At 37.7% G+C, this 22338-nt stretch overlaps 1 protein-coding gene across 11 annotated transcripts in view; it reads right to left on the bottom strand.

Moving 5' to 3' along the window:
* Positions 1 to 22338, bottom strand: part of OSBPL9 (oxysterol binding protein like 9) — a 169965-nt gene that overhangs the window by 56455 nt on the left and 91172 nt on the right. For 7 of the 11 annotated variants that reach the window (XM_030870112.2, XM_030870113.2, XM_030870111.2 and 4 more), the window contains one exon: positions 12862 to 12938. In XM_030870112.2, coding sequence (XP_030725972.2) covers positions 12862 to 12938 — 77 coding nt within the window. The other 4 variants (XM_060305643.2, XM_030870114.3, XM_060305633.2 and 1 more) reach the window with 4 other exon arrangements.

A 22338-nucleotide genomic window follows, 5' to 3' on the forward strand; every position in this document is an offset into this window, starting at 1 on the left:
CACCATAGGACAATAAATGTTAAAACACAAGCAAAAATTTAGTGTAACCTTGAAACTGAATGAGGAAGACTAATGCAACCAGATTTAAAAACATGCTCTGGAATGCAGAGAATGCAAAGAAACAACCAAGTAAGCAGAATAACTTGGTTGAAGTGGCACAGTTCAGAAAAAACAAAATTAGCTGCTCAAGTCAATACAGCAAAGAAGCAAAGTTCTTAAAGGTGTTTCCAGAAATAAATGAACTCCAGTGTGGAAAGGGCTACAAGTATCTCCCCTGTCCCACAACACACACAGAGCAACCATTACCTTTCCTTCATAACACAAATATTCACTTAACATCTGTTATGTGCCAGGGACTATCAATGCCTTCAAAGGACATCTTTAAGGACAATACAGATAATAGCAATTATAATTAATCATTACCTAATCTTCTGGAATGAGATCAGATTTCACCCCTTCTAAGCAGTCTCCCTGACTTCTCTAGCCAGCAACATGCTTTTTCCTATGAAACTAACTACTACAGAACCAATTTGTGCCGGTACTGCTGCTAGTATTCTTTCAACTATATCAGAAGTCATGTAGGTTGGGGGAGGAGGACTTTGCCTGGAAATCTGCTCACCATTTGTAACATTATTTCTAAACATTTTCTCCAGTCCTGTCTCTCAGGTGTGACAGCAACCAGGGAGCTTGGTGACTTAGCAAACATTTCTAACTCACAGGGATAAACCCAGCTCCAGTACACTGAGCCAAAGGTTGCACACTTAGGACACGATTAAGCCACATATTCTGATCATTTAATGAGGATCCCCTAAGCACCCACAATGTACCAAGCACTGGACTAGGGGCAAAGGCCCTAGGAATAAAGGAGGTTAGAGTCTAATCCAAGAATCAGATATGTGCACAAAAATTTATAGTACAGAAGTATGAACAAAGTGCTGTAGTAGCACATGAAGGACAATAGTAATTCTAACTTTCTCTGCCTGAAGGAAGGAAGACATCAAAGAAAAAGTAACATGCAAACGGTATGTCAAAGGAAGAAGTGGAGATTTATCACTTGATTGAATGCTAAGCAATTATAATTCTAATCAAGAGGGAAAGGCTGTGACTGGACCAAGAGCTATGAGAGGCTATGCCATGTTCCAAATGGTTAACAGCTCACAGTGCTAGAGTAGATGCCTCGGGTAGGCTGCCCGCAGCTGAGTCCACACTCAAGAGCAATAAATTAGGACCAGATTGTGAAGGGCCTTAAAGAACATTCCCAGCATCTGTGCTTTGGCAAGGGGGAGCCAAAACAGATTTTAAGCACAGCAGTAACTCAGTGGGATCTGACTGTGGATAAAGAGTATGGGTAGAGGGAGTCTAGAGACAAGGAGACTAGTTAGGTTTTGCAAAAGTCTAGATGAGATGATGACGGCCTGAATTAAAGCATTATCAGGTGGAAAAAAGAGGCCAAATCCAAGAGACATTACTAAGGCAAATTTAACAGGACCTGGTGACCGGACATGGAAAATAAGGGAGATGGAAAATGGCTTTAAATGACTAATTGCCTGTGTGTGGTGGAACTACAATTAATTAAAATACTTCGGGAGAGGTACTTGGCTTAAACACATTTTCAGCTATTCTACTATTCTTTCAAACATAATATTTGTTTAAACCTTTACTGGAAAATCTTCCTAAATATAATTTTAGGCCAAGTACATTATAGTACACATAAAAACTGTCTTTTTCTATAGAATCCCCATAAACATCAGTTCTTACTCAACACTAGAAAGTTTAGATACTGATAGAACTCAATATATCCTAAGGGACATCTTAGAATTTCCTTTTTAGAATAAAAGCCTGATATCCTTTGTCTCAAGCAATAGACTGCAAACTATGCAAATGCCTGATTCTCCAATCAGCAGAATATGGTTGTATCACAATGCTCTTTACTGGCTGAACCAAACTTATCAACTGGGGATGGTTCAGTGGTTAGATTATTACTGAATCCAATCTTTACACACTAAAGGGAAAAAACACCCAAAACCAGCTAGGACTTTGGAAACATCAAAATGGATGTGACCAACAGTCACTGCAGTCTAATATTTACTGACGGGCACTTCAAGTAAAATGTCATCTCTGTCAAAACCAAACTCAGGACACTTTGAAAACAGATCCAGCTTCTCTGCTATCTTTCTAATTTCCCATTTAAGTTCTCCAGACTAAAAGTCTGATTTTTAGTGGTTTTTATCTTCCCTGGGCTAGGAAAGGTAATAGGTATTTAATTTAAGTTGCTGGCGTACACAAAAAGTGAAAAAAAACTTTTTAAATTTTAAGTAAATGAGAGATGTTAACACTATTCATTAAAGAGCTTTATCACAAACTCAGTTCAATAAAGGCAATGTTCTGAGAGATGACTCACAGTGGATGAGAATTTCCAACTTAAAGTTCTCTACAAAAACTATCAAAACTGCAACTACTATTTTAAGATCTCTCCCACCTTCTCCACTCAAAACTAGGAGAAATAATTACTTGATTTCTTTTTGATTTCCTGAACACAGATAAAAGTAAACGGTTTAATCAACAAGCAAAGCCAAATGTTAACTTCAAATTAGCAAAAATTAGTTTTCTTGATCAATACATCTCTCGCTCTTTCATAACAAAAATACTTGTGAAGTGTAGTAGGAATGCAGCGAAAAATGCATGATTCAAACATACTTCCTGGTCTATTGCTTATATTCAACCTTCCATAACCAAGCTTACTGAGAACTTAAACCCTTCCCTGCAGTTTTTACGAGAACCCCCCCTACAACTATTCCAAAGTTTTCACGATTTTTGCACAAGCTACCCAAAAAGCATAAAACCACATGCCTCCCCCCTCTCCATACTCACACTCACAAATAATAGCACCCATAATTATTACACACAAAAATACTGGGCCAGACAAGAACACAGAGCCAAAACTGAAACAACAGAAGATGTTTGGCTCGCAACTAGAAATTCTATTAATGGGCAACTGGTCAAAATTAGGCTTTCACATTAAGAGAAAGTTTAACTCTTACGTTTAGTATCTTGAGACAGCTTTCGAAAGGAAAACAGAGTTCCACGAAAATGAATCGAAAAAGGGGAAGCGATTCTCTCCAGGCTCGTTTGGTGGCGAATGACCTCTCAGGGGTACAGAATTAGGCCCCTAGCCTCTGCCTCCAACCATCCCGGCGGAGGAAGTGAGGAGAGTCCCAGAGAAGAGAGGGCTCGGGCGGCCACGTCGTCCTACTCACCCCAGGGCGCGGCGGGAAGGAGGCAGGGAGAGAACGACATTCGCGCCCACGGCCCGGGCAGGCAGCAGAGTCCCTGGGGACTCAGGGGTGGGAGCCGGCCCCTCTCCCAGACCCTCCGGGTCTACTCACTCCGCAAGCAGCCGTCAAGAAAGCCATTCGCCAAGGCCCCCGCCCTGTGTGCCTCCAGGGGAGGGAGCCGAGGGCTGCTTCCGGGCACCCCCTCTTCTCCTCCCTCCGCCGGATCACCGGGCTGACGCGCAGTCGGTCCGGTCAGCTTCAGCCGGTCCCCCGGGACAGCCCCTCTTCCCCTACTCCTGCCCCAGGCCTAGGGGCCGCCCCGATTGGCTGGCCCTGTAGCCTCTTGGCAAAGAGACCCCTGGCGATTGGCCACGGGCCACCTGCTGAAAAGGAGGTGAGTGGCCGACGATTGGCGGTTAGGCCAATTTTGGGGTGGAGAGGCGGGAGGGGCCTGCCGCGGCGGGCGAGCATCCGGAGAGCCCGGCTCCCCTGCCGCCTCCTCGCTGAGCCCAGGGCTCATCCCGGGGCCCGAACCTGCTCCCACGCCCGGAGCTGTGCCTCGGGACACGCGGCCGCCCCGGCACGCCAGTGCAGCCCGCAGGAAAGGAAGCTCGTGGCTCGAGGGAGCTCAGCTAGGCTTCGAGGCTTCGGCCCCGGAGATTCCCATAGGGTGGCGACTGGGGAAGGACCCGGTCGCAGAGGTAAACGTGCTACACCTACACCCACCCGCTGCTAGCTCGACATCCAATATTTTGACAGCTGTGCAGCCAAGTTTCATCTGGATAACTGCTTTTGCTTACTTCCGAAAAGTTGTTTGTGTCACGAGGCGGGGGAGGAGGAGATACTATATCAATAAACAAAAGCAGGGGTGCCTGTTTTATTTTATTAGTCCAGGGAAACACTAGGCTTGCTGTTGTGACACAGCTCCATAAGGAATGTAGGTGGCTTGTGAAGATGCTTCAGGAATCCAAATGGCATAACTTCAAATTAGATGGAAAGTTCGGACTTCGAGGACCTCAGCAGAGAACCATCCAAAATGCAGGAAATCCCAGACGTAAATAAATGACTGACTTACTGACCTGGAGAACAATTACCTTCTGCTTTTACTATTTTTTCCTTATGGTTATTTATATACCTGTAATTCTACTAAACTAAGCATCTAATTAATTTTTGTAGCTCTACTGGTAGCCCCTACAACTAGCACATTGTACACTGCACAAAAGGCTCAATAGATGCTTGCTGCACTGTGTTAAAGAGCCCTTAAGTTTTGTTTTATGCAAATTTTTTCAAAACGTCCAATACCAAATGCACTCTCTTCTTCCCGCACCCCCTTCCTCAAAAGCCAGGTCCTCTTCCAGTCCTCCCTGTATCAGTAAATGAAAACCACTACCATCCACTCGATATGCGAACCATAAACCTGGCAGTCCTTGACACTTTCCTCATTCCACATTGAATCCATCACCACGTTCTGCCATTTTTACCTCCTGAATACAATCTCAGTTCTACCTCTCTCCATCACCACCACTCAATCACAGGTCCCAGCCTCTTGAAACAATCTCCTTAGTAAAGTATTCCTGCTTCTTAAAGCTTCTCCAATTCATCCTCAACACTATGGCCACAGTAGTTGGTTTCCAAAACCAAAGTCATGACTCCCATCTCACCCCACCCCGCCCCATTAAAGAACTTCAACTGCCTTCCATTGTGTTTAGGATACAACTCAGCATTCAGCAATGGTGTGCAAGGTTTAGCCCTACCTGCCCCTCGCTCCATCTTAACACCTTCCACTCCCTCATTTTCTGCACTCCACACAATGGCCTTTTTCATGTTTCTTCAATTTGCCTTGGACCTTCCAACCTCAGGGCCTTGGCACATGGCCCCTGTGGTTACTTTGTCTTTTACACTGTCCCCTTGAAACTAATCCCCACCCTTCACTTTTTTTAAAAAATATTTATTTATTTGGTTGTGCCGGGTCTTAGTTGCGGCAGGCGGGTTCCTTAGTTGCGGCATGCGAGCTCTTCGTTGCGGCATGTGGGATCTAGTTCCCTGAACAGGGATCGAACCCGGGGCCTAGGCATTGGGAGCCCGGAGTCTTAACCACTTCACCACCAGGGAAATCCTAATCCCCACCCTTCACTTAATTTACTTCTACTCATCATCATTTCCTCGCTGCCTATGTGAATTCTTCCTATTTTATGCTCTCATAGCCCATGCAACGCTCCTTTATAAAACTTATTACAGCTCCAGTAAGTCCCCTACATACGAACGAGTTCCGTTCCGAGAACGTGTTTGCAAGTCCAATTTGTTCGTAAGTCCAACAAAGTTGGCCTAGGTACCCAAATAACACAATCTGCTATATAGCACTGTACTGTAATAGGTTTATAATATTTTTCACACAAATAATACATAAAAAACAAACACAAAAAATAAAGAAAACATTTTTAATCTTACAGTACAGTAACTTGAAAAGTACAGTAGTACAGTACAACAGCTGGCATACAGGGGCTGGCATCGAGCGAACAGGCAAGAAGAGTTACTGACTGGAGGAGGGAGAGGAGCTGGGAGATGGTAGAGCTGAAGGATCATCAGCAATAGGAGACAGAGGGTAAACTGCGATTTCACTCATGACTGATGTTGATGGAATGCACGTTTGCATCTTTGAAAGTCTGCAACTTGAAGGTTTTCTATCTGTCTGCATACTTCTTTAATGTTTTATGTTCACCACTAGACTGTAAGAGGTAAAGAGGCAAGGATCTATCTGATTTTGTTCATCAAAGCCTCAATTTAGCCAAATGCCTGGCACATATTAGGTGCTCAATAATGGATTTCCTACGGTAACAGAGTCTGAAAATAAACATCAATTCTATGATAAGCATCAATTAAACTATAAGCAGTGATGGAGAAAAATACATTAATTTTGCCAGATGGACAAGGTCAATGTCTAAGAACCTCCACTAATACCCTTTACAGTTTTCCTTTAATATCTGCTTTTCTAGCAGTTAATTTTGTGCCAGAGCAGCTCAGAGGGCTTAATTCAATATTGGCTGATCAAACAGTTCTCCAGGCCAAGGGGCAAAAAAGCCTACACCTCTAATTCTGTCTATATATTGTACTAATTGACCCTGTAAGAGACATAATACTAATTTATGTAATTCCTGATTACCAGTTCTTTCATGTGATTTTCATGTGTTCTTTCTCACTCCATAACAAGACAGAAAGACCCATAGGGTCATCAAGGACTTTGTACTTAACAGTACACACCAGGACTTCCCTGGTGGCACAGTGGTTAAGAATCCGCCTGCCAATGCAGGCAACATGGTTCGAACACAGTTTCGATCCCTGGTCCGGGAAGATCCCATATGCTGTGGAGCAACTGAGCCCCATGCGCCACAACTACTGAACCTGAGCTGTAGAGCCCACGAGCCACAATTGCTGAGCCCATGTGCCACAACTACTGCAGCCCGCATGCCTAGAGCCTGTGCTCCGCAGCAAAGTAAAGCCACCACAATGAGAAGCCCACACACCGCAACAAAGAGTAGCCCCCGCTCACCGCAGCTAGAGAAAGCCCACACACAGCAACGAAGACCCAATGCAGCCAAAAAATAAATAAATTTATTCAAAAAAAGACACAGTACATACCAAAATATCAGATTTTTTTAAGTGTCCTCCAAATCTTCCATCATCATCATCATCATCATCATCATCACGGGTCAGTAGCTTCAAAATCTAAGGCACTATCATTTTTGACAGTGTAGTGTAAATAGTTAAGTCCTAGTAAAAATTTAGTGGAACCAATTATAATTAGGGTTTCTTTTGATAGATCTAAGTGTTAAAACTGGTGTAATGGCAATAGAGAATATGACTTATGACAGTCTCTTAATAATATAGCTACAGTCCAGAGTCTACCTTTTCAGTTTCATATTAGAGATAACTGTGTTATAGACATATAATTCTCATTTTCCTAGTCCTAGTGTAAAGTGAGTGTGCACAAAAGATGTAGCATTTAAAATGAAAAGTAATTAAACAATACAAGGCAACATACCCATTTTATCCCAAAAAACTATAGAACTTCTAACCAAATTTGTGTTGGAAAAAACTCAAATTTATGTTTAAAAACACTCAAGTGTTTTTAAAGAAATCTACAAGTTGTTTAGAAGAAAATTAAGTGACCAATGCCTTAAAGTCATATATGACAACTGATTTCCAACCCATGTATCAAAGGGGTCTTCAATACTTTTCAAACTACATAACTAAAGCTACTAAGCGATTAAATTAAATTACTTAATTTCTTTTGTTGTTCAAGAAAAGAATGGAATATAGTGATTAAGAAGCATAAAAAACATCATTGGGGACTTCCCTGGTGGCGCAGTGGTTAGGAATCCACCTGCCAATGCAGGGGATGCAGGTTCGAGCCCTGGTCTGGGAAGATCCCACATATGTGGAGCAACTAAACCCGTGCTCTACAACTACTGAGCCTGTGCTCTAAAGCCCGCAAGCCATAAATACGGAGCCCACGTGCCACAACTACTGAAGCCCGCACACCTAGAGCCCGTGCTCTGCAATGAGAGAAGCCACCTCAATGAGAAGCCCGCGCACCGCCATGAAGAGTAGTCTCCACTCACCGTGTGCAGCAACGAAGACACAACACAGCCAAAAATAAAATAAAATATAAATAAATTTATTTTAAAAAAATCATCATGTTGTATACTTTAAACTTATACAGTGATCTATGTCAAATTATCCTCAATAAACCTGGAGGAAAAGATTGAAAAACAAATACAAAACAAGAAAAACTTAAAAAAAAAAACCGCACACCTCCAAATTTCCCTCTTGCTGCATCTCACAAAAAAATGTATAAAACACAATCTGAGAAAAATCAAAACATTAAGGTTCAGGGTGAGGGGGGATCTTTAAAAATGACAGGAAGTCTATTGACTAAAAAATAGGCCAACTTTACCTATAGCTATTAAGATGAAAAGAGCATTTTAACTATACAGAATTTATGTACTACTTTCAAAAATATTATTTCTGCTAGAGAGTCCAGTAATGTTTACCTATAAATCACATTCTACTCTTATGTCATTTTAGAGATAGATGACAAATACTTTTGATTACAGTAGACGAAAAGCAGCAGCAAAAATAGGGGAAAAAAACGCATAGTGTCCCTAGGAATTTGCCTAGCAACTTAGGCCCAATGATTAGAGCAGACAACATTAAAGGACAGCTCTTGGAAGCAGGATATGTAGCTCCACTATTTTGTCTGACCAGTACCCAGAAGTCTCAAAATTAAAGTCAGCCAATAAATTTTCACATAGAAAATTTAGCCAGATGGAATAAATATACCATTTGGCATACAGCAGAAGCAGTCCCTAACTTGTGATCAGGACCACCATGTTCCAGAAGTTTCTATATAAATTATTTGCAATTCATAATGCATTATGAAACAAACAAACAAAAAAATATTTGGTTCAAGGTTAGGAATGAATACCCTCTACACAACCCCACAATGATTATGATAGTGTACTGCTTATTCATCACTGTATCTTTAGCATCTCCTCACACAGAGACTGGCATGTATTAACTGCTTAATAAATGTCTAATGAATGACTGAAATGCCAGGTACTACACTACAAATATAGCAGTATACACAGCTAAAAAGGTTGAAAATGGGTAGTCTAACAAGGAAAACAGAGAAAGCAGAGGGGCAGAAGGCTAATGTTTTTCTATTATAAGCCTTTTAGTACCATTCAATTTTTAAATTATATGAGAAAGGTGCTATTGCCCTAATTTTTACAGTTAAATTCTGCATTGGTCACTTAACTTTCTTCTGAAACAATTTACAGGTTTCATTAAAACCACGTGAGTTGCCAAAACTGGTTAGAAGTACAGAGCTCATTGCCACAAGATGGATAAAACGGCTTTGTATTGTGTGATTACTCTTCATTTTAAATGCTCCAGCTTTTAGGCACACTAACTTTACATTAGGATTAGGATGTTAACAAACTGGAACTCTATGTTTTTCTCTAAAGAAGGGGTGTAGGAAAAACTATTGCTTTTATTTTATATACTCCTACATAGCTAAATTTTTTTTGGAACATGACTTACTTATGACATTACTGTAGTTTTTTAAAAATTCAATTCCCATGATTTTTATTTTCTTCTTTATACTAGGCTGAGCTCCATAAAGACAAGGACAATATGTCATTTATTCACAATTATATCCTCTACAACTAGTATAGTGCATGGAACACATAAGTGTCTGATAAATATTTACCAAATAAATAACTTTTCTGTATTCTCTATATGTTCTGAATTGAGCATGAACTATTTTTTTTTAAGTTTTAAACTTTATTTTTATAAAGAGAAGGCAGGAAAATATAAGTTCTAAAAGTTTTCCATAAAAACACAGTTAAAATAAATTTTTGGCAGTTAAAGGAATAATCTTTAGCATCTATAAAATTGGATCATTTGTTTTTAGTTGTTTCCCAAGAGTTCAAGATAGACAGGCCACCACTATTACAACAAAATTTATTTAAAAAAAGGAATCCTTGAATCCTAAATTCCAATTTAGGAGCCAGAAATTTGTCTGCCCTCAGTAACAGCAACAACATTGGCAACATTCCTTAGCGGAATTTTCCTTTGTTGTAGGAACCCCAAGTAACTGGCTACTTCATACCATTTTACCTGTGGAAGAAGTGACACATCTACATTGCAATCACTTCCTTTGGGAAACAAAGGGCTTCAAGGGAGAAAAACAAAACACATCTATTTTCCTACATGATACAAAAATAAAATCTAATGAGGCCAGGAAAAACAATACATCTCAAAGTTCTCAATAAAGAGCAATATAAAAGCAATCTATACATCATGTGTTTGTTCATTAATTCCTTCAATTATTTCTTTATTTAACTATCATTTATCGAGCACCATTTAGAATGCCATTGAGAGCACCATTGAGAATGTACAGGGGGTGGGAATGGTAAGAGTAGTAGTTGCATTAGTAATGGCTTAAAATTTGCCAAGTTATTACTATAGCTAGGCATTATTTCAGCAAATTTACATTTAACTCATTTAATCATCAAAACAACCCTGTAAATTAGGTACTTTTATTATCTTCATTTTATAGATGAGGACATTGGAACTCAGAGTAATGTCAAGAATAAGTGGTGGCACTGGGATACAAACCAAGACATTCTGGTTCCAGAGTCAAGTCCTTCACCATACTTCACCATCTCTGGGAAGAAAATCTTTACTTTTTTTTGCCAATCAAATCAACATTTAATTACATACTTCTAAATGTCCCATCTTCTGCATGTATTAACTTTAAAAAATATATATATAAAAATAACTCTTTTTATTACATGTATTTTAAAATATCAAAGCTATCAGAGTCTAAGACTTCCCAAAATTATCTTTTTCTTCTTGTTATTCCCAAAGATATGTAAATTCTCTTCAAAGCAAAAGTTCATATATTCCAAAACTGGATCAAATTAAGTACCTGACCTTAAGGAGTCTGCATCCTAACCGACGAGGTGGGAATTATATATACTCTAAAGGATAACAAAAAGAATATGGTAAGGATTCAGTGAACTGTGCAATGAGTAACATTCAAAGGAAAGAGATCACTGAGTTTGGGGGGTGGGGGAGGAGGGGTAGGTCAGGGGAAGAGGTCAGTTCTGACTGGGCTTTGAAGAAAAGAGGCAGCATGCAAAGGCAGAGTGGAGGCAGATGGCATTACAGAGAGACAGAGCATCATGTACAAGAATGTAGAGACCAGAAATGAAAGGATGTGTTCAGAGGAAAGCAAGTAAAGGGCAGCACTCTAGTAGGTTTATGTAGGGGTACAGTGGTGGAAATGTCTAGAAAGGCAGTCTGAGAATAGATCACATAGAGACTTGAATATCAGTCTAACCAACTGTGGAGGGAATCTCATCTGCCACATTCAGTCTAATCTGAATCTTAATATACTTATCTTCTTACTGGATCACAAATTTGCTAAAATGATGCTAGTCATTTATAAAACTGCCTAAATTAAAAAGAAACTTATGGGGCTTCCCTGCTGGCGCAGTGGTTGAGAGTCCGCCTGCCGATGAAGGGGACGCGGGTTTGTGCCCCAGTCGGGGAAGATCCCACATGCCGCGGAGCAGCTGGGCCCGTGAGCCATGGCTGCTGAGCCTGCGCGTCCAGAGCCTGTGCTCCACAACAGGAGAGGCCACAACAGTGAGAGGCCCACGTACCGCAAAAAAAAAAAAAAAAAAAAAGGAAACTTAAGAAGAAATTCATTAAAAAGAATTCATAGAGATTCTTCATAGAAATTATGAAGTTGCTTTTAAAAAGCATAGCTCACAAAAAAAAAAAAAAGCATAGCTCACAGAGTAACTTACAGATCTCCTAGTTCAACTCCATATTCATTTCTTACAGTCTCTTCATAACAACTTCCTCATGTAATGTTTTTTAAGCCTCTGTTTGAATAACTTTCAAAGTGATGGGTAGTTCGCTATAGGATCTGGGATGTCCTATACTAACTTGTCTAATCAAGACAATTCCTGGGCAAGTTAAGTAGAGATAAAGGACTATAAAACATCAGCTTTCTAGGATTCAATCCTGTAAATCAAAATAAAATAAAATCCTCTCTATATGCCACAATACAAGCTCTTTCAGTGGAGAATAAACATAGAAAACTATCTTTAGTATGGTAGAGTAGACATTTGTTGTTTTTGTTATCTAGGATCTTTTTTTCCCTAGTCCGACTTTGCTTGGGGGCAAGGGGGTTGGGGGAACCACCTTCTACTCTATAAGCTACGTATTTCTAATGAAGCAGATAACATCCCATTTCCAGAGGAAGAACATACAGCTATGAAATTGTGATTGGTCAGGACCAGGAAAGTGATTGAAGCTGAGGTATCAGCACTAATCCTCTTAATCCAGAAAGAGCAATAGCCTCCTATAGATTTGGAGTTCCACCAATGGAAGGCTGAAATTGCTGCAACCATCTTACTACCACAAAGGGAGAACTTATCTAAAAATGAAGCCAACCCCGAAGAACTAAGACCTAGAAATAGAGATGAGGGATCTTGGTCCTCATGACATTGTTTAAATGCCTACTTCAAACCACACCCAAGCTAGATGTGCTTTTTTCTTTTAAACCAGTTTGGGTTTTTTCTTTCACTTTCATCCCTAAGAGTACTACCCAACACACATGGTAACTGCCAAATCCTGTAACAAGAAAAGTAGGTTAACTTCTCAGCACTTATCTATTATTGTGCATTATTATATAATTTGGCTATACCAATAACCAACTATAGATACTAAATTTTAAAAATGAACTTGGCACATTTTAATTTTAACATAGCATTTCACTTTCAACATTGCCTTGCACTGTCTTGTTTCTAGACAAAAATCAGTATTTTAAGCAGAAGAAAATGACTATAACTTTACTATATATTATAACACTGTAAAGGCAAAAATAAACAACTCAGAAATTAAAAGTTTTCCTTACATCCTATCAGTTATTTAAAAAAAAAAAAAGAAAACAACAACAAAAAAAAGACCCTAATGAACTATCCAGAAGCCATGTAAAGACTCTTACTTGAAGCTGAAGAGTATGTCGAAGAATAGTTTCTTCTAAGGCATGGATCCACTTCTCTCGCTCATCAGCATCACGAGCTGGAATAAAAGTTTATAAAAATTAAAACCTTAATTTCTACAATATATCTCCATATTTGGAAGCAAAAATTTTAAACCATGATGCTAATAGAAAAGGTTTCTGGTTGTGCCATTTCCTCAATAGATTTATCTTTCTATCCTTTCCAAAAATACAGCCATTTATATCAAAGGGAATAAATGTGTTCAATAATAGCAGGCTACCTTCCCACTGAGAATAATCAGAAAAGCTAAAATAATTATTAAAAATAACTGTTTTGAAGGCATCAGAAAACAACAAGGTAGTAAAGAATTAACAGGCCAAAATCTAGGAAAAGACAAACATCTAGAAGATGGTATATAGGGCCACTTTCCTCCTGGAGGCATTGTACATTCCAGGAGAGAAGTTGTAGATTGAGCAATTTCTTAAAAGCCTTGTCAGTATGTGTGGGCAGGGGGCATATGGGAACTCTCAATTCTTCTGTGAACTTAAAACTACTCTAAAAAATAAACTCTATTAAAAGAAAAAAAAGTCTTATCAGGCCAAAAATTGGAGACCAGGGCCCACCAAGAGTGGTGGCTCTGGCAAATAGCTCAAGTTTTGATTGGGACCTCAAAGGGCTGCACCTTGGAATTAAGAATAAAACAATTAAAATAATTGCTCAGTCATGTGGGTGGCCAGAAAAATCTTGATGCCTGAAATGGGTTAAAACTCCCCCAGGTTTTTAGTGACTCTAAGCACCTAGCTAGCAAAAGCAAATGAAAGTCTTTTCTGTAGAAAGATAACATAATCTCAGCTGCCAAATTATTTCTAAAAACAATTTTAAATACAATGTCTAGCACATAAGCAAAGATAACCAAAGATATACAAGGAGACAAGCACACATAAATGAGAATCACATGACAATAGAAACAGAAGAACAAGAGCTCCAGATAGCTGAACAAACAATCCCGCACTTTAAAACTAACTATGCTTAATACATTCAACAAAAGACTGGAAACTTTGACAGAGACTTAGAAACCATTTTATAAATGATATACATTTTTTAAATAATTGAATATAAATTGTAAAATTGAAAAACATAATAAGCAAAATTAAGAACTCAATGGATGAGTCTTACAGCAGATTAAATCAACTAAGAAACCGTGAGAGAACTGGAAGAGAGATCAGAAGAAACTCTTCAGAACAAAAGACAATGAGTCAAAGAGATAGAAAATATAGAAGAAAGGGAGAGCAACATAGAGAGTAAGAGGGTGTAATGTGCATGTGATTGGAATACCAAAAAGAGACAAAAGAGAGAATGGAATAGAAACACTATCTGGCTAAGAATTTTTCAAAACAGATGAAAGACATTAAGCCACAGATTTCAGAAGTCCTAAGAATTCTAAGCAGAATAAATCAAAAACAAACAAACAAAACCCCACAGATAGGCACATCCCAGCAAAACTTACTGCAAACCAAAGATAGAGGAAATATCTTAAAAATAGTTGCGGTGGAGGTGGGGGGTGGGGAACAGAGAGAGAAAGGAGGACAGATTACTTTCAAAAAAGCAACAATTAAATTGTCCTAGGTCACAAAAGAAACAGTGGGGACCGGAAGACAAGACAGTACTATACTTAATGGCTAAAAGAAAATAACTTCCAATCTAGAATTTAATGAAAAATACCTTTCAGGAATTAAGATGAAATAAAGTCATTTTCAGACAAACAAAAATCAGAGAATTTGTCATCAGCATATATTTATTAAAGAAAATTTGTAAAGGTATTCTCCATGCATAGAGAATAATGTCTAATGGAAAGTGGTAGAAGCAGGAAAAATGTAGAGTAACAAAAATGATAAGTACATGAGTAAAACTAAGTGAATATTGACTACATAAAATGATAATATCTTGTGAGGTTTTAAATAAATGCATACAAAATTAAATGCAAAACAACTGCAAATAGACTGGGAAAGGGGAAATGGAGTTAAAGAATTCTAAGGTTCTTACATTGTTTGGAAAGAAAATTACCAACTAACATTTGATTTTGACAACTGAAGGATTTTGTCATAATTTTTAGAGTAATCACTGAAAGGGTTTTTTTTTTTAAGTGTTTAACTTCCAAAATAATAAAATTTTACAATCCAATAATAAAAAATAATCCAATAATTGACAAAAAGGAGAAAAAAGAAACAAAATATGTAAGACAAAAAGGAAAGATGGTAAAATGGTAAATTTTTAAGCCTAAAAACATCAATAATTAAATTAAATGTAAATGAACTAAATGCTCCAACTAAAAAAGAAAGGTTTTTAAACAAGATTTTATATGATGCTTACAAGAGATACTTATTAAATATAAGGGTACAGAAGTATTGAAAATAAGAGTATAGAAAAAGATATACCATAGAAACACTAACTCCCAAAAGGTGATGTTATTTAAATCACATAAAATAGACATTATCACAAAAAGTCTTCAAGAGGCTCACTTTGTAAATACAAGTGTTCAATTAATCAGGAAGATATAAATTTATATGTAACTAAAATAACATGAAATATATACATACATGTTTTTAACACATCTCTCTTATTAACCAATAGATCAAGCAGACAGAAAAATAAGTAAGAACCTAGAAGATCTGAACAATTCCTGATGAATAAACTTGATCCAATGGGCATATATAGAACTCTGTGCACACAAAGTGTAAAAGAGACGTTCTTTTCTAGCACACACAGACTATTTCAAAAAACTGACCACATAATGGACCCTAAAGAAGTCTTAACAAATTTCAAAGGAGTTAAATCACACACAGTATATTAACAGTGAAAATGTAAGCTAGAAATCAGCTATAAGAATATAAATTAGAAAATACTCAGGTATTTGGAAAAAAGTTTTTAAAAACCACTAAATAATCTATTGGTCAAAGAAAAATATCTCACTAGAAATCAGAAAATATTTGAAACTGCATAAATGAAAACATGACATATTGAAAACTGTTGGATGCAGTTTAAAGCAGTGCATAAAGCGAAATTTATAGCCTTAAATGCATACATTTAGAAAAGCAAAAAGGTTGAAATAACAGGAAATTAAATTCGAAATAAGTAGAAAGGAAATGATAAGGAACATAAATCAATCAAGTAGAGAGCAAACAATAAGATGGATCAATAAAGCCTAAAGTTGGTTACCTGAAATAACTAATGAAATTGATGAACTTCTAGCAAGACTGATAGGAGGAGGTGACTCAGGTCATTAACATCATGAATGAGAAAGAGGACATCACAATAGATGCACACTTTCAGAAGTTTATAAGAGAATGTTATGAATAACTCCATGATGATAGAAATGAAAATTTTAATTAAATGGAAAATTTTCTTTACAGCCTACCAAAACTTCCACAAGAAGAAATTTTAAAATTTGGATAGTTCTGTAACTATTAGATAAGACCACAGGAAAGTGCCCTTGGTAGAACAAAAATACTCTATATAAAAATAATTGAAAAATCATCCCACTAAGAAAACTCCAGGCCCAGAAAGTTTCACCAGAGCACTCTGTCAAACATTTAAGGAAGAAATAATGCCAATCTAACACAAAATATTCCAGAGAATCGAAAAAGAAGAATACTCCCCAGCTCTTGTAAGGTCAACATAACTTGGATATTAACCTGACAAGACTATTATGAGAGAAAAGAATTTAAGGCAATTCTAATGCAATAAAATACATGCAAAAGTCCTTTATAAAACTGTAATACGTCAAGTCGAAGTTCAGTGTATTCCAGAAATACAAGGTTGGTTGAGTATGCAAAAAATCAAGCAACATCCAACAATATAAAAATACACATGAACAAGGTTATTCACTGTAGCATTGCTTATAATTACAAAATATTGGAAAGAGCCTCAATACTCAGACAGAGGAAGGTGGTTGAATAAACCATGGAGTACAATGCAGGTGTAAAAAAGAGAACAAGGAAGATCACTTTTGAGTGATTTTTCAGATACACTATTAAATGAAAAAAAGAAGAAAGAGGAGGATATAAGAAAATATACATGCATCTGCTTGTTTGTGCAAAATAAATAGAAGAAGGATGAACTATAAACTAAAGAGACTGGTTACCTGCAAAGCACAGTGGGAAAGGATGGAAATCAGGGAAAACAGGAATGAGTTAGTAGGGATACAGAGGTAGCAACACTGCTCTGAATTTATTGTTTTGTATATACTCAGACTCTTTAGAACCATAGTAACATTTCATACATTCTCCCCCTAAGTAAATAATTTTAAATCAAACCAGGATGGAGAGGGGGAACCCAGAACAGAATATAAATAGTAACAAATTAATCTAACTGTATTACAAATGAATAAGACAATCACAAAGAAGGGTATGAGGAAGAAAAAATTAAACCCAACTAACTTTGAAAACAGTATTCTAACTAGATAATGCAAGGCTAAACCAAAACATAACCATACACAAACACTGTACAAAAACTGCACAAATACTGTAAATCTGGTTTTCATAGGAGTATAGTTTAGCAATTCTGTAACTACAAACAAGTGAATATGTTGTAGATTATGAGAACCAGGTTTCTCACCGTCCGAGGGAAAAAAATTACAAATAAGGAAAGGGAGAAGGCTAGAATGAGCCATGTGGTGTTGGACTAGAATTGGAGGTATCAATATGGACTCAGGGTTTTAGATAGTTAGACAGATACATACATACATAGGAAGTGACTGAAAAAGAATGGGGGCACGTCAAAAGGAAACAGGAGCCAACCTGAAGGAGTTCCAATAACCAAAGCCTAAAGAATGTGAGCAACAGAATAACTGATAGTACTGAATTATAATTCATAGAATAAAATAAATATCTAAGAGTGCAATATTGATATAAATAAATTACTTGAATAAGTAAATAAATAGGGAAGAAGGCACAGCTCTTTCTTCAGAAGAGTTACAATTCATAAGTATTATAGGGATGAAAGAAATTTTTAAATCACCTTTAGACAAACGCGACAGCAATAATTACTGAAGGCAAGATCCACCAATGGCATACTGATAGCTAAAAACAGTGGGCAAAAGTTTGAGGAGAAACAGGATATTAGCAGAGTCTCAAAGTTATCTCCCCCAATATATTTATCAACTATGAAGGGAAGAACAGTATTTTCATGATGGAGATGTCTGGCAGACACCACCTTAATCCAGTGATCAAGGTTAACATCACCAGTAACAAATGTCTTGATGCATACCATCCCCCCCACAATATGACCCACTGAGAAGGAAACGGCATCACTTCTGTAGTATTCTTGCCAAAAAACACATAATCTCAATCTAATCATGAGAAAATATCAGATAAACCTAAACTGAGAGACAATCTACAAAATAACTAATACTCATCAAAAATGTCAAAGTCACGAAAGACAAGAAAAGAACAAGGAACTCTCATAACTAAATGCAATATGGGATCTTAGATTGAACTCTGGAACAGAAAGGGGGCATTAGAAGGGAAAAATCAAATGAGCTCTGTGTTTTAGTTAAAAGTATTGTATCAAATGGGTCAACTCAGGACATCAGAGCCTGAGCAACACATGGAGGGCATACATCAAGCCAAGGGACAACCTGGCATGGGGTATCAAAGCCAGCAGGATGAAGAGGGAAACTATACAGTGGAAAAGTGCAGCATGGAGAGTCAGAGCCCAAGAAAGGTGAGGAAGGAGTCCACATTGTCGGGGGCGGGGTCAGCCTGGCACAAGGTTTACCAGGCTGAGTGTAATGAGGGTGACATGCACACAAGGAAGTGGGTGATGATGGGAAACTTAATTACATACAGAAGGATTGATCAAATGAGTAAATATATATAAAGAGTTTCTCACTGTTGGAAAATATTAATAGTTAGAAAAGTGATAAGGGAGAAAACCAGAATGATTTTTGTGATGTTACATTGGAAATAGAGGTATCAGTATGAACTCATGGTTTTCAATATTTATGTAAATAAATACATATGGAAATATGGACATGAATACACATTTATGTACACATGTATATTGCATTCATACGTTTCCTAGCTCTGAGAGGGCCTGGGCACCATGACAGCCAACAGCAATAAGTACACCTAGCAGCAGGTATTGATTCTAAATACTATTCTCCATTAAGAGGAACTAAGGCTCCTTGGAAAAATGGTTGATTCCGGGACTAGGACAGGGAAGATAGAAAATTAGTCTGGAACATCTTTTTTGTGCCAGAAAGTAAGGAAGAAAATACTCAGAGAATGATAGGAACATGTCAAGAGAACACAGAAGTCAGCTTAAAGAAAATCCTACGGGCCAAATCAAGGACAATTTGAGCATTAAAATAAATAATGATAGTAAAGAATTATAATCCATTAAGTAAAACAGGAAACCATGAGTTACTACTGATACACATAAATTGAAAGTTTGTTGAGGAATGGGATTCAGCATAGCTTCAAAATACCTCCCCACAAAATATTAAGAAGGGAAAAAGACAAAATTTAACAACAAAAGCCTGGCAGATACCATCTCAATCAGGTTATCACAGTAAATGTCATCAGTTATGGGACAAATTAAAATTCTGTGATAAAAACACAGAATCACTTCTGTGATATTCGGGCCAGATATATAATCTGAATCATGAAGAAACATCAGGAAAAAACAAAGTGAGCGACATTCTACAAAATAATTAGCCTATAATCTTTAAAAGTGTCAAGGACATAAAAGTCAAGGAAAGACTGAGGAACTGTTCCAGACTGAAGGAGACTACAGAGACATGACAGCTAAATGCAAAATGTGATTCTGAACCAGATTCTCTTTCTATAAAGGACATTATTGGGACAACTGGCAAAACCTGAATAGAGTCTAAGGATTAGATGGTATTAATGCATCAATGTTAATTTCCTGATTTTAATGGTTGCATAGTGTGTATACAGGAAAACTTCCTTGTTTGCAGGAAATATATAATAATAAAACATTCAGGGGTGATGGGACATCCATTTAACAACTTACTTTCAAATAGTTCTGGGGCGGGGGTCAAAGTTCTTTGTACTGTATTTGCAACTTTTTTGTGTGAGATTATTCAAATTTTTAAAAACTGTATTTTAAAGGCATTATTATAATAAATCAAAGAAGACATAAATAAACAGAAATACTGTTTCACGGGTTGGAAGATTCAATACTATAACAATATTTGAATTGATCTATAGATTAAATGCAATGCAAATCAAAAGTCCAAAACACATTTTGGGGAATCTGACAAGCTGATTCTAAAATACAAATACAGGGAATTCCCTGGTGGTTCAGTGGTTAGGACTCCACACTTCCACTGCCGGGGCCATGCGTTCAATCCCGGGTTGGGGAACTAAAGATCTTGCAGGCCATGCAGTGAGACCCCCCCAAAAAACAAAAAAACCCAAAAAACAAAAAACAATACAAAGACAAAATGGTACAAAAGATAAAGAATAGCAAAGGCTTTCTTGAAAAGAGAGAAGCATTCTTAGAGGATTTACTCTATCACATATAAAGTCTTACTACAAAGCTACAACAATTAAGAAACAGTGGTACTGGAGCTAGGATAAACAGCAAACCAATGAAACAGAACAGAGCCCAGAAACAGACCCACTCATATATATGGACACTTGGTTTGTGGTTAGCGTGGTTCCAAAGAACAATAAGGAACAATCTTTCAATAAATGGTGTTAGGACAATGGGGGGGGGAAATGAAACTTGATCCTACCTTGTACTATACATAAAAATCAATTCCAGGTGATTCCCTAATTCTTAAATATGAAAGAAAAACAATACATTTTCCAGAAGGTAAAACAGGAGAATATCGTCATAACTTTGGGATAGAAGAAAGCTTCTTAAACAGGGTACAAAACTTAAACAAGATATAAAGACAATGACATAAATTTAACTACATCAAACTTAACAATTTGGGTTCATCAAAAGACACCATTTAGAGAATATCATGGTAAACAATTGTGACATATGAAATTAAAGAACATGGACTCCAGAGCCAGAACGTCCAGGTTCAACTCTGAACTTTGCTGTCTATTAACCATACGACTTTCAACAAGTTACTTAACCTTTTTAAGTCTCAGTGTTCTCATCTGTAAAATGAGGACAGTAATAGAATCTATCCCATAAGGTTATTACAGAGATTAAATGAGTTAGTCCAAATATAACACTTGGACAGGTAAATGGCATAAGGTAAGTGCTCAATAAGCAGTAATTATTATTATCATCACTGTTGAGCATTTATTATAACTTATCCCTGACTCCATGGAGCTCAAAAATCTGGTAAAAAAGACAGATTTGTATTTAGCTGTATAAATACATAGCTTATGTCACCACCAAAGGGTATGAATGAAAAATCAGGGAAGAACTCCTTAAGGAGTTTAGATCTTAAAGAATAGTAATTAGTTTGTCAAATAGAGAAAGATAAGGACATCCTGAAAGTGGAAAGACACTAACAAAAGCACTTAAGCATGAAAAGGGTGAAAACTGGGAAACTGGTTTCAATGTGTCTGGAACAGTAGGCTGACAGGGGAAGAGAAAATGGCAAGAGTTTAGGATCCCATCCCAAGGAGTGTGAATGGACTTTATGACAATGGGGAGCCCCTGAAGAATTTCAAGCATGAGAGTGACATGGTCTAATTTGCATATTAAAATTATCAATCTGGCAGCGCTGTGGACAATGAAAACTGAAGGTGGCAAAAACAGAGGTGGCAGTCCAGTTAGGAAGTGGTTGTGAGAGTGAGGCCTGAACTGAGAAATGTCTGGGACGTGACATGAGGCACCATTCTCACAGCCATCAGGGCACCAATAGCAATCACCTTTAAATCTGCCACCTCCTCACAAATAAGCACCAGATCCTTCCTTGACATAGTCCCTCTCTCTACCCTTTCTTTCCATCCCTACTGACAACATGCTCGTTCAAGCTCTCATACAGTCTCATGCCTGTAAACAAAACATCACCACAAAAGTAGTACATGTGCTTAACTCAAATGCAGCCTGCACACCTCACTCAGATTTGAGCTTATATTGCAAGGCTGCTTCCATCAAAAACCTTAACATTCTCCCATACCCTACTGAATGTACCTAACCTCCCTAACAGTAAAGGTCCTCCACATCTTTTATTTCATGCCTCTTTTATACGAACCAAACCATCTTCTCATTGGCCCCTAAACACTCTAAATGAATTGTTTTCCTGTTCATGGCATACTTTCCCCCTCCTCGAATCTTAACACCGACTCTACCCTCCTTCCCATCTTTAAGCCCCATGTGCCTCAGAACAAGTCCTAGTTCTCCTCCTTTTGACATGCCTCCATTCTTTTTCATGCACTTCCTATCTATCTATCTATCTATTTATCTATCTATCTGTCTAAAATCATGAGTTCATATTGATACCTCCAATTCTAGTCCAACACCACATGGCTTATAGGCTCGCT

The sequence above is a fragment of the Globicephala melas genome, chromosome 1 (genome assembly GCF_963455315.2).
Source record: "Globicephala melas chromosome 1, mGloMel1.2, whole genome shotgun sequence".
Taxonomy (NCBI): Eukaryota; Metazoa; Chordata; class Mammalia; order Artiodactyla; family Delphinidae; genus Globicephala; species Globicephala melas.